We start from the raw sequence: 17,407 nt of genomic DNA, 5'->3' as shown, positions 1-17,407 counted from the left end.
AAGGCACTCAATGCAAGCTCACTTTCTTTCATTGAACTCAACAATGAATGAGAAGCCTCTTTAGCTCCTTTTTCTTTACTGCTAAATTTTAAACTTTATATATTCAAATCATCTATTAATATAAACATGTGTAATTTATCATACTACTTGCAGATAAGCTTGTTTTGAACTCTCACCGCAAACTATAAGTCATCATAGAGACATGGGAATATTAGTAGATGATTTACACAATAAAACATAAAACAACACAAAAGATGACAACTCCATAATTTGGTATAATACCAAAAACACTGTAAATACGTATTGGAATTATTATAGGGATTTCTTCTTAGCAACCTGCCCTCAGACCTTTGTAAGCAGCCCAAATGGCTAATGTCCCAGAGCTCGAGATGCGGGAAATGGACCAAAACAACAGTGTTGTTGCCAGGGATGTTGCAGGCAGGCTGCATATCAACCTGCAGTATAAGCATTCAGCTTGCTGCCACAGGCTTGTTGTCGTTCACATTCACATTCAAAGAGAAAGTGCCCTAAGCTCCAGACCAGGATTGCATAACATGAGGGCGGCTTGGTTGTATTCAAAGTTCATTTTAATAGAAGCACATATATTCCTACACAAACACCCTGTATCGAGAGCTAACTTAAAAATTATGTTCTAATGTCTGAGTTGCTGTTATTAAAGTAAAAAAAACCCCGATAGTATTTAGTATGTGAGTGATGAGTCCGCATTCCAGTGGTTGTAAAAGGTAAGTGATTATTAAATACAATCAATTCTGGTACCGGCAGGTGAACACATCACAAACAGCTCATTTAAGGATATTAAAGGTCATTATTACCTTTCTCCTCTGGCATTGTCCTCCAGCTGTCAGCCCAAATGCGATATACTGTTACGTCCTTTGCTGATAATAATTACAGACAAAATCCCAGAAATCTGTTCAGAGTACACTGACAGTGTTGCGACACATCCTCTGAACACGCTGCAGCTCTGGTGAAATTACAGATGGAAGCACAGAGTGAGCGTGCTGTCCGTCACTATCTGTGGAATGAGCAGTAGGTCATATGACTCTCTCTCTCTCTCCCTCTCTTCCTCACCTCTCTGAGGTATTGCAGCTATCTGTTATAAATAGAAGCATGTGGAGGTTTAAGAGAATGACACCTCTGAATGGTAATCTGTCACTGGGTGTGTCCCAGTCTTTCCAGTACACACCAAAATAACTTCTGACAGCTCAGTGATAAGCTAACTGGTTTTCAGTCTGTTCGGTGGTAAAAGATTACGTTTAACAAAACAGTATTTATTATTATATCATTATATTATTCCCCACATATTTTTAGGTTGGTGATGCAAAGGTTCAGAATATTTTCTATAACTGCTCCTGCAGATTAAACTAACACTTACTTAGTTGTTGTTGTTAGTTATATTTGGAAACTGTCTTTAACTCCCCCAGTTAATCTGACCTGATATCTAAACAATATCCAAATAAGGTTTTATTGCTGTCGATTCAAACCTGCTTTATAGACAGACACACAGGGACAGATCTAATGTACTGTACAGAGAGATAAATGGATAAATAATGTAAACACAGCATTTAGCTAGCAATATTGCTAATTAAGGACAACTTAGATGAAATGTATTTAGTTGGTGATCTGCAACTTTTGCCTGCCTGACTTGCATAAACACTTTTTAATGACTGACGACGTGTAGCGTGACTTAACTCTCTGAATGATGCTTCATGACTCCATAAACAATACTTACTGCCAAAACATAATAGTTGCGTGATATAACTGAACAATGTATGCACAGTGTAAAGAAACAATGAGGTCATTCTTTATTCAGCAGGTGTAGGGTCACCTTAGGGTAATGGTAAGGATTTTGGATCCTCTCCATGTTTTGGGCCTCCATAAAACAATGGCCACTTCCTCAGTGGTTAAGTAATTACTCATTAGGTACTAAGCCAGGCGTTTATAATACAACTGAACCAGACGATTTGAGAGGAATATTCTGCCATTATCATAATAACTTTTACTCTGGATGGAATTACCTGGGCCTCCAGTAACACTGTGAGGAATCTTGGAGTTGTTTTTTATCAGGACGTGTCCATCAATGTGCATATTATGCATATAACAAATATGTAGGACAGTTTTCTTCCATTTGCACAACATCTCTAAAATAAGAAATATCCTGTCTCCGAGTGACGTTGAAAAACTAGTTCATGCATTTATTACTTCTAGGCTGGACTACTGTAATTCATTATTATCAGGATGTCCTAAAAACTCCTTGAGAAGCCTTCAGCAAATCCAAAACGCTGCAGCAAGAGTACTGACAGGGAGTAAAAAGAGAGAGCAGATTTCGACCATAGTGGCTTCTCTTCATTGGCTCCCTATTAAATCCAGAATCAAATTTAAAATCATTCTCTACACATATAGGGTTTTGAATAATCAGGTCCTATCTTATCTTAAAAACCTCATATTACTGTATCACTCCATTAAAGCACTTCACTCACACCCAACTAGTCGCGGACGCCGCTCCCTGAGCGTAGTTCTGTTGGAGATTTCGTTCTGTTGAAAGGGAGTTTTTCCTTCCCACTGTAACCAAAGTGCCTGCTCATAGGTGGTCATATGATTGTTGGGTTTTTCTCTGTTTTATTTGTATTATTATAGGGTCTTTACCTTACAATATAAAGCACATTGAGACAGTTGCTGTTGTGATTTAGTGTTACATAAATAAAGCTGAAATTTAATAATACATTTTCTTAAGTTAACATTTCTTAAGAGTTTAATGAATGTTTGGCAAAACACCTCAACATCTTGCATCTGAGTTCTTAATTTGCAATAGTGACAGGCATTTTTAAAGGTTTGAGTTTTCTCTGGCGATCTCCTAGACTTTACATATTTGCAACATCGAAAAGTCAGGATAAAATGTTCTGAGTGAAATGCTGTGACAGTTAGCAACATTAATGGTTCTCCTATAATGAATCAGTGTGACTTTTTTTGGCATTGGACCGAGTTTATGATTGCAGCCTGCTAACCAAGCTAACTGGCATTAGCTGATAACTTAAAGTTATCGCTTTTATCCTAAATACTGGCTTCAAATAACCAACATGGTAACACCAAAAACTAATGTTAAAGCTTCAAAATTAGGAGTCCAACAGCACAATAGGTGATGTCACAATGGAACAATGAAATTGTACAAATTGTGCCTATGAAGGTACTGTATTCATGAACAGTGCACAAATGAAATGATATAAAAATGTTAGTTCAGTTCACCAGAAGAACTCTCATTATTACCTCTGCCTTTACAGCTACAACAGCACCGTAGAGTTTTACTCTACGGTGCTGCGGTCACTCTTCTGACCTGAGGACATTATCTAACCCAGCGGTCCCCAACCTTTTTTGCGCCACGGACCAGTTTATGCCCGACAATATTTTCACGGACCGGCCTTTAAGCTGTCGCAGATAAATACAACAAAATAAAACTAGTACCGGTACCGAAAAAAGAAGATTTATTCATAACACACGTGAAAAGACCCAGGAAAACCGAGTTAACGATAAAAACGATAACAAAATAACGCTGAAAACCGATAAAAACCCTGAAAACTATACATTTCACACCTGAGCCTCAACTCTCGCGGCCCGGTACCAAACGACTCACGGACCGGTACCGGTCCGAGGCCCGGGGGTTGGGGACCGCTGATCCAACCCCTCTGGTTGATGACATAATACTTGCAAAACTGACAGCATTCCCATGAGCATCATGTGAAGTGCTAATTAACAAAGTTAGCACACTAACATGTTATGGCCACATGGTGAACATTCTCAAGATCTTGCTAACATCACCCAGCATGTTAGAACTAGCCCATGGTCTCCTGCTTGATCAACCTTTAAAGAGTATTCAGCATTAGCTTAAAAACAACAAATATCACTTGAACCCTGGTACAATTAGGACAAGCACAGCATGCATTCAAATCCTTGACATGACAGGTGAATGCCTGTCAAACAGAACCAGCTTGAGCCCACAGAGGAGGTTATTAAAAAAGTACCAAAAATAAAAGACAGGATGTACCAGAGGACTGCGTAACAACTGAGCTGCCTGTCAGTGAGCAGAGGCATATGCCAGAGATACTGAGCATTTAGTGTGGCCTCATTTCTTCTCTAACATTGGCTTTATTGTTTCTCACATATCTTTTAAAGGTGCCTTCTTTCTTTCCCTGACTTTTGAAGCTGTGATGGGTCATCACTGGAGCTCAGTAAATGGTAGAAAGCTTCAGGGCAACAGTGTGTATGGTGGACTGTGCCATGTGACTCAGCAGCAGGCACTGTGTGTCTGTGTTTATGCGAGAAAATACACAACATCTGCATTGCAAATTATCCAGTACCGCCTCTGCCAAGTGGCATCTACAACAAATTCAAAGGGAGACCAAGACAGAAAGTGCTGCTGCATCCAAATGAGCCAAAAAGAATAAAGCCACAACACAATATACACACACATAATGACATGTGTAAGGATCAGAATTCCAGATAAGATAATAAAAATGCAACTTCGCAGTTTTGTCATAGGACTTTATGCAGAAAAAAGATACTGAAAGAAAAAGAATCATTCTGATCTTTAGCCATCTAACAGAGAACACCAGCAATCTGGGTTTAACTTTAACCTCCTAAGACCCGAACTCTTCCACAGCATGCATTTTTAATTTCTCTTTGATATTTGGGCATATTGGGACCCGGTGAATGTAAAAACAAAGAATTACCAGTTTTGTTTTGGTTTTTTTTACCTGATATTTGTTTCTAAGAAAAATGAGAGCCACATATAAGGATATTTATTTAAAATTTCGATAGAATAGTGGCAGGTATAATGTACTCGTAAGCGCCCCTGTAGAGCAGAATTGAGTATTTTGGTCTAAATAACCCAAAACGTGATGTCCACATATGTGGGCGCCAGGTCCTAGGAGATTAAAATAAAAACAAAAAAAAAATTCAGCAATCTTCACTGTTAAAGTGGCGACCAGGGCACTGATATAAATCCTTAAAAAGCAACTGCATCAACCAGAGAAAAAACAAAGCAACAAAATAAAAAAGAAAGAAGAAAGAAAAAACAGCTCAGCCTGTGGAGTCTTTTGTAGCTTTGTCAGAATAAAGCACTGAAAGGCAAGAAGGCAGATATCTGCATAGACTTACATTTATATAAAACATCTTAGGTACAGAGAAATTCTTTATCCCTTCTTTCCTAAGTGGAGAGTTATTGCCTGGATTGGCTATAAGGATACTTTGGGTGAATTACTATTTAGATATAGTATCTAAATACAATACGGTAATATTATGTTGAAGCACAGTACGTATCACTCCGCGAGGCTCCTGCCTACGATAGTCGTAATGCTCCGACAATCCATCAAGGAGTGGGTTTGTAGCTTAGCAAAGTTGTATTGAAACATTTGACAGATTTTTGAGCGCCGTGTACCACATAAAATAATTTAGAGGTCAGTAAACACAACCAGAATTCATACATAAGGCACACAGGATTATAAGGGGCACTGTCGATTTTCAGAAAAATCAAAGGATTGATTTTAAGTGTGCCGTATTTTCCAAAAAACTCTACCAAAAATAGTGCTTTGTTGTGTATCTGACGGACGAAAGCTAAACCAGTTCCACACCACTGAAGTTGCAGCATTTTTACAAACCAATTCTGGTTCATCTGTTTCATTCAACGATCCGCTTTCGCCCTTCTCATTCTCCATCGCCGCCATGCTTTTTCCGCCATGTGCGAATGAAAACAAACGCACATGGCGTTTGTCAGATACACAACAAAGCACTGCGCATGCGCGTTTTACCCATATTCTATCGCGATACTTCATTTTCTTATCATTGCCCAACATTATACCGGTATTAACGTGGACGGTATGATATGGCCCAGCCCTAACCCGGGGTATCTGATATCTGTTATCGCCTACCTACCCTATCCTGATTGCAATCAGCAATCAGGATAAGCAGTCACACAAAGCTTTTTATCATTTCACTAAAATAGCCGAGGGTTTCCCCTGCAGACTCACATGAAAGGGGGCAGCTGTATATGATCAATCACAATTATGGATAGGATTGCTGGAAGCAGAGTCGCTAATTTTACAAAGGAAGATAAAACCCTATTAGAAAAATGGCAAGCAGTAAAACACAGAATACAGGTTTGAAAGCAATACAGCTGCTATAGACAAAGGAGCAGTGTCAGTGTGTGTGAGGGGAAAAGTACTATAGAGTAGTTTAGTATTAAAACCGCTGGTTGAACTTGTTTGTGCACTACAGCCCCATTGCTTGGTAAGAGTGAAAAAGACATTGACCTAGGACCTCACCATGTTGTCCAAATTTGATCACTTCTGACTCCAAAAACAAAATGGTAGCAGATAAAACACTGAAACTTCGAGGGTTCAAAGTTCAGTTGGTTGACTTCACTGGGATATATGCATTTTTATGCCACTCACAGTCTGTGTATATAATAATAATAATAATGTAATAATGTATACTTTATGGATCCCCGTGGGGAAATTCATCTCTGCATTTAACCCATTTACTCAGTGAAGCAGTGAATATATAAAGTTGCTACAAACAAGTTACTAAAATGTAGTAATACACAAGAGCCACTCTTTGACAGCAGGTACGCAGATAAGATATGGGAAGAACTGAGACCTTGACCTTGACTTTAACTTTCTGCATTTTCCTAGATTTGTAACCAATTATATCACATATGAACAAGTATTTAATACTCTATGCTGCAGTTCTGTAACTCTCATAGGAAAGCGCTGATACCGGAGGTTAATACCTGACTAGCTCACAGCACTAAAGTGAACTGTGCTATCATAAAGAGCTTCACATCAAAGGTTTAGATGACTATAAAACTGGGGGTACTGGAGGGGCAGATAAAGGATAATGCCACAAGAAAGCTCATTGAGGGATCATAGAACCTCCTTCTTTCTGTCTGTAAATATGTGTGTAAGCACCCGTGTGTGTGCCTCTGCAATGCACCATCACTGCTTATTCAAAATCCAACTCCCATTTATAAAGAAGAGTTAAACCGCACTAAGCAAAAAGTAGTTCCCCTTTAGAAACCCAAAACATGTCCTTCCCTCCAAGATGCAAGACATTAAGACAAATGTGTGGTCAGTTTGTGGGGACAAGATGAAAGGAGAAAAAACAAACAAACACAAGAAATATGGCATACTACAAGGATGATCTTGACTTCATCAACAGTCAAAGCTCTGCAGCTGTATTAAATTGTTTTAATGTGTAACATCTCGAGGAAGTGTCAAGTTTCACTAGACAGGGGCTTAACAGGAAACGTCGGGGAAAACAGCTGAAAATGTTCTGAGTGCGTTGTAGGGCTGGGCCATATCATACCGTTCACGTTAATACCGATATAATGTTGGGCAACGATAAGAAAATGAAATATCACGATAGAATATGTGTAAAACGTGCATGCGCAGTGCCTTTGTTTTCATATGCACATAGCGGAAAAAGCATGGCGGCGACGCAGAATGAGAAGGGCGAAAGCGGATCGTTGAATGAAACAGATGAACCAGAATTGGTTTGTAAAAATGTTGCAACTTCAGTGGTGTGGAACTGGGTTAGCTTTCATCCATCAGATACACAACAAAGCACTATTTTTGGTAGAGCGTGATAGCGGGCCGTCGTTATTACTTAAAATCAATCCTTTGATTTTTCTGAAAATCGACAGTGCCCCTTATAATCCTGTGTGCCTTATGTATGAATTCTGGTTGTGTTTACTGACCTCTAAATGATTTTATGTTCACGGCGCTCGAAAATCTGTCAAATGTTTCAATACGACTTTGCTAAGCTACAAACCCACTCCTTGATGGATTGTCGGAGCATTACGGCTATTGTAGGCAGGAGCCTCGCGGAGTGATACGTACTGTGCTTCAACATAATATTACCGTATTGTGTGTGTATAACCTCTTTTTAAGTTTTGTGGATGTTATACATGGTTATGCTGAGGATATGTCGGCCAATTTCCACTGGAAATGCCTTTTGGTTAAACTGTCAGCAAGGAATTTGCATTTGCACTGTTAATTTTTATATAACTTTAATGCACATAAAAAACAGCTGCTTGTTTAAGTGAAAATACATTGATGGGGGTTTTTTTTGCACTAATAAAGTTGTGGAGTTGCAAAGTATTTTGTCTAGTGTCAATTATATTGTCAAATTTATATCGTGACAAATATTTTTGGTCATATTGCCCTGCTCTACCCTGGTTATGATAAACTGGATTCAAAGGCCCCAAAAGTATTTTAGTAGTAAATAGTGAAGTATTTTGTCTAGTGTCAATTATATCGTCAGTTATATCATTATCGCAAATTTTCAAATGTATATCGTGACAAATATTTTTGGTCATCTCTAGTGCATTGTCCTTTTATCGTGACACATGATGAACAAACTTAAATGATAAGTTTTCAAATTTTATAAACGATTGAAAGTTTAAGTTTTAACATGTTGCTATGGACCTCCCTCTGTCCAGTAGTCCAGCCAAAGAAATGGTGTCACTCCCTAGTGGGCAAAGTTTTTATTTCAATGTCTTGTAAGACACAAAAACTTTAGTACGACAAACTGAAAATGTGCATGCCGATGTACAAATACTCTGCAAACACAATTGAAAATCCTGGTGAATACAAAACTGGCATTTAAAGTTCATGAATCCAAATTACAGTGCAGATAGTTAGAAATCTGTGGGCTTCAAACCCAAGCCAAAATCCCTAATCAGGATCAGGGGTTTTCACAGACTGTGTAATAACCCATAGTTAGCGGTTAGTGCCTGTTAAGATTTCCCATTGAATTTCAGTTTTAAGTCAAGTCTACCTGGATACAGCATACAAGGTAACCCAATATTTATTATTTTGTGTATCTGTATATTGGAATTTAGAGACCTATAGTCTGTATCTGTTAAAGTGGATGAATGGGCAGAAATTTAGAAATACCATTTAGCATCTTAATTTCCAAGGTCACAATTTCTCTAATCTGGGTTGCAGGGTTGTTCAGCACTCTCTTTGTGAGACTGTAGATAGATTTGTGTTCAACTGACACGCCGAGTCAACAGTATATCAGTGATATTTAGTTCTGCAACCGAAATGTAATAAACAGTGCAGGAGACAATATAAACTGAAACCTCCACTGATGGAAAGCTGCTGTTTGTAGTGTACACTTGTGTGTTTTAGTGCATCTAAACATGGGGAAACACCCATCAGATTATATATCCGGAATGGACAGATGAAGGCCAGAGGAGGATCTAAAACCAGCTCACTACAGCAAATGTTTTTTGACCTCTTTTTCTTCCCTGCTTTAATAACCACACAAGAGCTGCTACTAGCACTAACATAGAGTAGGCAAACCCTGTTTAAGGGCAATAAAGCCATGTTATACTTATCAATTTGCTGTATCAAGGTTCTCCTTTTTAAAATAAATATTCTTTCCGTTTACTAAGTGCAGTCATTCTAACTGCTTTTTTTCTTTTCCTTTTTTGTTAGCATGAAGTTACAATGATAGTCAACACTATTTGTTTAAGGCTTTTAATCTTAAATGTCTTCATATACTTTTTGACTTTTCTTAAATGATAAAACAAACACAAGATATGCTTTGGGATCAGAGCTGTGACATGATTGATTGTGGCAATGGGTCACACTTTCAATTCATCACACAGGGATGCTTGACTTCACTTTGAAATGAAGCGGGTATGAATTATTTTTCAACATGGAGGGTTAATGTTGTGAGGAGCAGCTAAACCCAACCAAGTAGTTGGTAAGAGGCCAATTGAAAGCAAAATAACAAAGTAAGACAAACTGAATCAATTCAAGATATAGATGATTCCCTAAGACTGGTCTTAACCAAGCAAAGTCCAACCTTTGCATTTACCATTGCAATACGACAGTAAAAATGTGTAAAGGTAACAAGTGAAATGTGCACAAAGGTGCACATTATAAATACAAAGTCAAATTGCAGATATATTAAAATACACTCTCTCTGAATATTGAGATTGAACCAGACTCTGTATTAGGGTTAAAATATATAAAAGACCTTGATTATGATCTTACTTAACATCTTGTATTTATTGGGTTGCATTTCAGAAATGTATAAACACTCAGTTTAATTTACTGTATGTAGATGTAAGTATTCTGTGCCTGTATAAGTTTAAGTTTAATAAAGAGTTTAATAAAGAAAACACTCAAATAGAAGAATGTTGTGAATATACACTGACTAGTGTATAATTACATCTTCAAACAAATTGAAGAATTCTCATAAATTTAATTAATTAATTAGAAATACATATCAGCGTGTATCTATTAGTGGAAGCAGCCATGTTGCCGTACCATCTTAAATACAGTGGCTAAGATGGACCAACATGACAAGATGCTAACGCTAATAGTGTTTTATGTAAATGGCGACTATATATGCAGCACACCTTATAAGTTACATTTAAATTAAATGTTACATTAAATTAAATGTATGACAGATTTTTTTTAGGTGACTCTGGGGTAAAAAATATCAAATACCACAAAATCTTTAACTGACAAATGTCTGTCTTTTATTCCTAATTTATTTACTAAGTGATGATTTTATTCAAATATGTTAAAATATATTGTAAACAATATTATATGTAATAATTTATAAGTGCAATATATACAAACAACTGTAGAAACAGACTGCCTGGGTACAGCTGTTGTGAGGAAATGGAAAGCAGCTTGCCATGACCCTTATGAAGTTCAGTCTAAATTTAACGTTTTTGATCACTCTTGGCTGACTAAAACACGTTATGTCTGTTCTCAGTCATCAAGGTCATCGTAGTCTAAGGAGCTTGGAAAGAAAAGCGTCCGGACTTCTTTCAGTTGTTTGAAGACGCAACTTAAAGAAGTCCAGATGCTTTTCTTTCCAAGCTCCTTAGATCTGACTAAAACACGTTTGTCTTAGAGCAGCCACCATAGCTGGGATTATGCATTTTAATTGGGAGGCATAAAAACCTATTTTCTTACACCTTTTCTTCTTTTCTAACAAATAGAATAAGAAATAAAATAGAACAATAGCCCTTTATTGTCCTTGCACATATACAATGAAATTACGGATGCTCCACGCCAACTGTGCAGGAGTAAAATATAATTAGTTAGACAGTTAGATAGTCAGGAGGACTATTTACTGCACCCTAATACAAAGAAATCAGTTGACTGCAATCTACCGAGATCTAACTGTGAGATTTTACACACTGTACCTTTAAAGCTTTATTTTAATTCATATCGCTGGTTAAAATAATTAATTTTGAATAGAAGGCATACATTTTTATTACCTTGGCTCTTCGTGTTTGTTTATTTTTTATTGTTATAATATATGCATATTAATAGCATAAACATCCTCCAGTTTAAGGCCACCCCATGCAATTAGGGGTGGGGTTATTTAGCATAGCAATATTTAGATCTTAAGTGAGTACATTGCTATCCAAGTGTGGTCCTCATGAGCACACCCAGTAGAGCTCAGACAAAGACAAAGCACTGCACCCTAATGCTGATGTTCAGGATTAGTGATCCCCACAGAAGTGCAACTTGAAGAAAATCTCTTTCATCACAGTATTTTTCCTCCAGTCTACAGCAGAGAATTGCCAGCAGACAAAAAAATCACTAATCTAACCCATTTAAGGTCCTCCTTTGAAACTTCTTCAGAAAAGCATGACCCATAATGCGAGTCTGGTTAATTAGTTCAGTCACAGGGGAAAGGTGGAGTCTGAGAGATACAAAGGAAATGGAAGAAGAGAGAAAGGGAAAGAAAAGAAAGGGGGAGAAAATAGAACATGTGAAATAAACAGACTGAAAAGGTAGGAAGTAGACAAGTCAAGAAGGACATGAAGGAGATAAGTGGTAAAAGGAGGATGGAGGAGACATGAGGAAATGACATCAAACAGACAAAAGAGGGCAAAAGGGTTAAAGGAGAAGAAGGGGCAGAGGGGCAAAGGAAGTAAAGAAACAAGAGAGAAGGTAAAGGAAAGGAAGGGAGAAGGGAAACAAGGATATAAAAACAGGAAAAGAGAGGGTGGAGTTAGTTTTTTGATGCTGCTGAAGAAAGAGTTGGGACAGGAATAAAAACATTTTGTTTTTCTTCAGCTTGCATAAGCGCACAAAGATACTGCAGACCCTGTTAAAGTATATTTTATATCCATTCACAGAAATGTGACCAACATTTGTCAGCCAGCAATCCAGCAATGATCAATCACAGCATAGCACAACACCACACACAAAGGTGAAAGTGAATTGATCTTTGTCTTCCAATCCAGGACTTAGGCATCTAGGTAGCTCCACATATTATCTGATGCATCTGAATAACACACAAGTGCAACACACCCAAGTATGTGCCTGGACAGAGCACACACAAGGAAGCACACAATGTGCACTTGTTAGCTGTAAAAGCATCAGAATATTAGCAGGAATCTGCTGGCAATGGGGCAATGTGACTGTATTGGATATTTGGTTGGTTGCATACAACGCTGGGTGCTGAATACGCAGTGCATATGTGTCTGTGAAGGTTCTCAGTCATCCAGGTCATCGTAGTCAAAGGAGCTTGCAAAGAAAAGCGTCTGGACTTCTTTAAGTTACTTGAAGACTTACACCCGATCAGATTTGCACACTGTTAGACCTCTGCCTCACCACCACATATTTCAAATACAACGAAGGCTTTTACAGACAAAAACATGGCTGTGCCATGGGCTCCCCCGTGTCACCTATTGTAGCCAACCTTTACATGGAGGAAGTGGAAAGGAAGGCTCTTGGCTCTTTCAAAGGAAGAGTACCCAGCCACTGGTACAGATATGTGGACAACACCTGGGTCAAAATCAAGACACAAGAAGTGGAATCCTTCACTGCGCACATTAACGCTGTGGATAAAAACATCAAGTTCACCAGGGAAGACACAAAGGACAACTGTTTGCCTTTCCTGGACTGCGCTGTGCACATTGAAGAGAACGGCAAACTCAACATCGAAGTTTACCGGAAGCCCACACACACGGACCAGTACCTCCTCTTTGACTCCCATCACCCTTTGGAACACAAACTTGGAGTAATTAGGACCCTACACCACCGGGCAGAACATGTTCCCTCTAAGCCTGAAGGAAAAAAGAAGGAACACACACATGTAAAGGAAGCACTCAAAACGTGCGGCTATCCTAAATGGGCGTTCTTAAAGTCAGCAAAGAGGCACAGAAAAGAAGACCAGACACCAGCGAGGGAGGATAAGAAGGACAGACGCAACAACATTGTCATCCCCTATGTAGCCGGTGTATCAGAAAAACTTAGGAGAGTTTTCTCCAAGCATGACATCCCGGTGCATTTCAGACCCAGCAACACGCTCAGACAAAAACTGGTTCACCCGAAAGACAAAACGCCAAAACACAGACTTAACAATGTGGTGTATGCTGTACAGTGCAGCGAGGAATGCCCAGACCTCTACATTGGAGAGACCAAACAGCCACTTCACAAGCGCATGGCACAACACAGAAGAGCCACCTCCACAGGACAAGACTCAGCAGTCCATCTGCATCTTAAGGATAAAGGACACTCTTTCGAGGATGCCAATGTTCACATTTTGGACAGAGAGGACAGATGGTTTGAAAGAGGAGTGAAAGAGGCCATCTATGTCCACTGTGAGCGACCATCTTTGAACAGAGGCGGGGGTTTACGACACCAACTCTCTGCCATCTATAATCCAGTTTTGAGATCCCTTCCCAGACGCCTTAACGCCCACTCACATCCTGGGCCATCTGACCTCAGGAATTCGCATGATAAGGTGGGGCCAGGTTTCACAATGAACACACCCGAAACTCTGGCTGATTGGGACCCACACCCAGTTTCACACCTTGGCTCAGGCGATTAGAGGATCATCAGGGGGTCCTTTTGTCCCTCTGTGGGGGGATACTCCCACTAGGTTTATATCTGGGACTCTCCACCATTTGACCTTAGAACTGAAGAAGCTTCTCGGATGAGAGGTGAAACGTCTTCAAGTAACTTAAAGAAGTCCAGACGCTTTTCTTTGCAAGCAGTGCATATGTGAAAACACATTTTCTACAGTGCACTAAAAGTATTGAAAGTCACAGTTGTCTATAGTGCCCTAAATAATTCAGTGGTATGGACAATACCAATTTCACTTAGTCACTAATGGGATACTAAGTTAACACAACTTATTCTGAAGACAGTACAAATGCATCCTGTCTCTTAATTGTCTGCAAATTTTTTTGGAGCATCCCACACTTGGCAGAGTAGTGTTTCATAATAGTAAAACTTGCAAGCTCCTCTGTTTGGGGTCAGCACGACATGGTTTGCTAAAATAAGGCTTTCATTGATTTACTTTAACCCATTGAAGAAATGTGGAGTAACCCACCAATGATGACAGTCGAGAGTTTTCCTACATTTTCTGCCACTTCCAAAGAAAATAGTAAAAGATTCTAGACTGTAGATTTGCTAAATGAATTTCAAAAAATATCTTGTATAGCAAGAAGGTCCTGGGTTCAATTTCATCATCAGGCCGGGGTTTTTCTGTGTGGAGTTTGCATGTTCTCCCCGTGTTTGCGTGGGTTCCCTCCGGGTACTCCGGCTTGCCCATAGGTGTGAATGTGAGCATGAATGGTTGTCTGTTTCCATGTGTTAGCCCTGCGACAGACTGGCGACCTGTCCAGGGTGTACCCCAAGGAGCATACATCCACAATGGAGAACTGACAAAGTGACTGTCACCACAAGATTATCCACTGCTGAGGTAAATCGAATCAAATCCACTGCAGATCTGCGATTTACAACTTTTTAACTTTTACAATTTGTAACAGTTTAAAGTTGAACAAATGAGAGTAAAATGAAGAATCCTGACTATGTGGATTGGCATGCTGTCTGCAGAGGTCATGCTGGCCTCCTAAGGGGGAAAAAGTCAGTCAGAGTGTCTCTGACGCATAAAAAATAAGGTGTTGTCGAAGAGTCTCAGAGCTGTAAGTACAAAGACAGACTAGTTGTTGTTTTTTTCTCCCCAGGATACCTCCCTGTACCTCCCTGTGGATAACAGAAAGATAAAAATCACAGTTTTGCATGGCTTACATAAATTATCAGGGACACAGGGACAATGGTCTCACAAGAAACATGACAATATGTAATTGGGCAAAGGACTTCAAAGCTGCTTCATACAGCATGAGGGCCACCCGCATCCTCACAGAGTAGAAATAACTTCTGCAGTCCCGAGAAAAAGCTTCTGCTATATGAAAGCTTGCAGGTGAGAGAATAGCCATGAAGTAAAAATGTATTACTTTAACATGTCAGTCCACTAGCAGCTGCAGTACAAGGACTCTGTAGTCCTCTTAGGAGCGTGTTGCATTTAGCTGTGAAGAGAGCTGCTACCAGAATCAACTTGCTATTTAAATGTGCCAGTAATTTGGTCTAACCGCCATACCACACTTTTCACAAAATACCAAGAGCCATGACCTTGATAGCCAGTGTCATACACTCTGTTCATACTGGAAGATTCAATTAATGGAAGCTCCAGGCTACAGATTGAGTATGAATAAGTGGATACTATAAATCTTTGCAAGGGTGCTAGTTTCCTTTCAAATAAAAAGTCACTTTACGGTTGCAGTTGTATACAGCAGCTCTCTTCTACTACAGACTTCTGGGTTTATTAGTGATTCTAAATTGCCTATAAGTGTGATTGTGAGTGTGAATGGTTGTCTGTCTCTCTGTGTTAGTCCGCCATCAGACTGGTGACCTGCCAATGGTGTTCCCTCTCGCCCTATGGTAACTGGAATAGACTCCAGCATCTAATATAATACAATATAATACATTTCATAGAACAATTTTAAGTATTTATCCAAAGTAAAAAATCCCCTCCCTTAGAGATAGGGTGAGAAGTGAGCCAACTAGAAGGGGCTCAGAGTAGAGCCACTGCTCCTCCACATTGAAAGGAGCCAGAGATGGTTCGGGCATCTGACAAGGATGCCTCCTGGTCAACTCCTGGATGAGGTGTTCTGGGCCCTGGAGCAGATCCAGGACACGCTGGAGAGATTATATCTCTTGGTTGGCCTGGGAACGCTTTGGTGTCCACCTGGACAACTGGAAGAGGTGGCTGGGGAGAAAGACGTCTGGGCTTCCCTGCTTAGGCTGCTGCCCCTGCGACCCGGCCCCGGATAAGCGGAAGAAGATGGATGAATAGATAAATAGATAAAAAAGGCCAGGGCTAACTTGGCTAGCTATCTGATCAAGTTTGCATTTGGTCCAAATCTATCTGTGTTCACTCTATTTCACTTTTCACCTTGAAACTAAATAAAGTTGTGGAATTGTTCCTACTGAAAACAAAGTACAAGAGTAATTTTTACAGATGTAATATTTGCGCTTCGATCCGAAAAACTGAACTAGATGTCTGTAGAGTCACACGGAATAAACAACCAGCCATTCCTGCCTTCATCAAAGGCCCACGTAAAACAGCAGGCTGCAGAGAAATGCCACAAGCTAACACCACACTGCAAGTTTAATCACTGCTCTGAAGCCCCAGGTCAGGGGTTTAGCACCAAGGAGTTCAGCCAGTATTTATCCCAGTAAGAAGAGCTATGGTGTCTCTCTAGATCAGCAACACAGTTGCTGGGTCAACTGCTTTTTCATCCAGCACTTCTGGGTCACCATTGTAGCAGCAAGAGCATGACCACAAGCGATCTTTCCCAAAACACATAAAAGGCTATTGCAGATTTGTTACAGTTACATTTTGTTACAGATGACATAATTGTATAAAGCTGCTTCAGTATCACTTGAAAAGCTCAGAGCCAATACTTATGTTGTTAGTAACATCTGTAATCTTCGTACAGATGTGAAAAGGGTTTGTGGACTACAGCTTTGATCATGATTTACAATCCACCATGAGCTGTTCTAAATACTGCTCAGTGGTCCCTCTTTACTGTTCTCTGCAATGGCAACAGTTTTTGTGAGGAAGTGAACTTTCTGATTATTTAACAATACTAATTTGGTGATTATAAAAAAATTAGATTCAATAATAATTATTTAATTATTATTATTGCGATCTATCACAGTAACTAAATCAGTTACTGACCTATACTGACTCATATCCCAGATGAAACAAATTGTCCCCACATATGCATGCTTGTGTATAATCTCCACATATTAAAACACTTTCTTCTTCTCCACTTGCAGAGGAAAAAACTTACTGAAAGAAAAAACGATATCCCCATTCTTGACACACAAACAATAAACTGCACACACACACACCCTGGAGGCACATGCCTCAGAGGGCAGAAAGCACAAAACAATGCTGCACCTCCTGTCTTGTGAGACACATTATTTAACTGCACAGAGGAAGGCGGAAGCAACGTTTCTGCAAAACTGTGACTGATGCCAAAAATTATAATTAC

At 39.4% G+C, this 17,407-nt stretch overlaps 1 protein-coding gene across 1 annotated transcript in view; it reads right to left on the bottom strand.

The window, feature by feature from the left end:
• The window catches only part of ablim2 (actin binding LIM protein family, member 2), a 67,471-nt gene extending 66,401 nt beyond the window's left edge, over positions 1-1,070 (bottom strand). Inside the window, exon 1 of the mRNA XM_084924640.1 lies at positions 834-1,070. Coding sequence (XP_084780766.1) covers positions 834-849 — 16 coding nt within the window. The 5' untranslated portion in view covers positions 850-1,070. The remainder of the gene's footprint in view (positions 1-833) is intronic.
• Positions 1,071-17,407: the final 16,337 nt, after the last annotated feature.

The sequence above is a fragment of the Perissodus microlepis genome, chromosome 3 (assembly GCF_051167445.1).
Source record: "Perissodus microlepis isolate ML-2025 ecotype Zambia chromosome 3, ASM5116744v1, whole genome shotgun sequence".
Classification (NCBI taxonomy): Eukaryota; Metazoa; Chordata; class Actinopteri; order Cichliformes; family Cichlidae; genus Perissodus; species Perissodus microlepis.
This window is presented reverse-complemented; position numbering and strand designations above follow the sequence as displayed.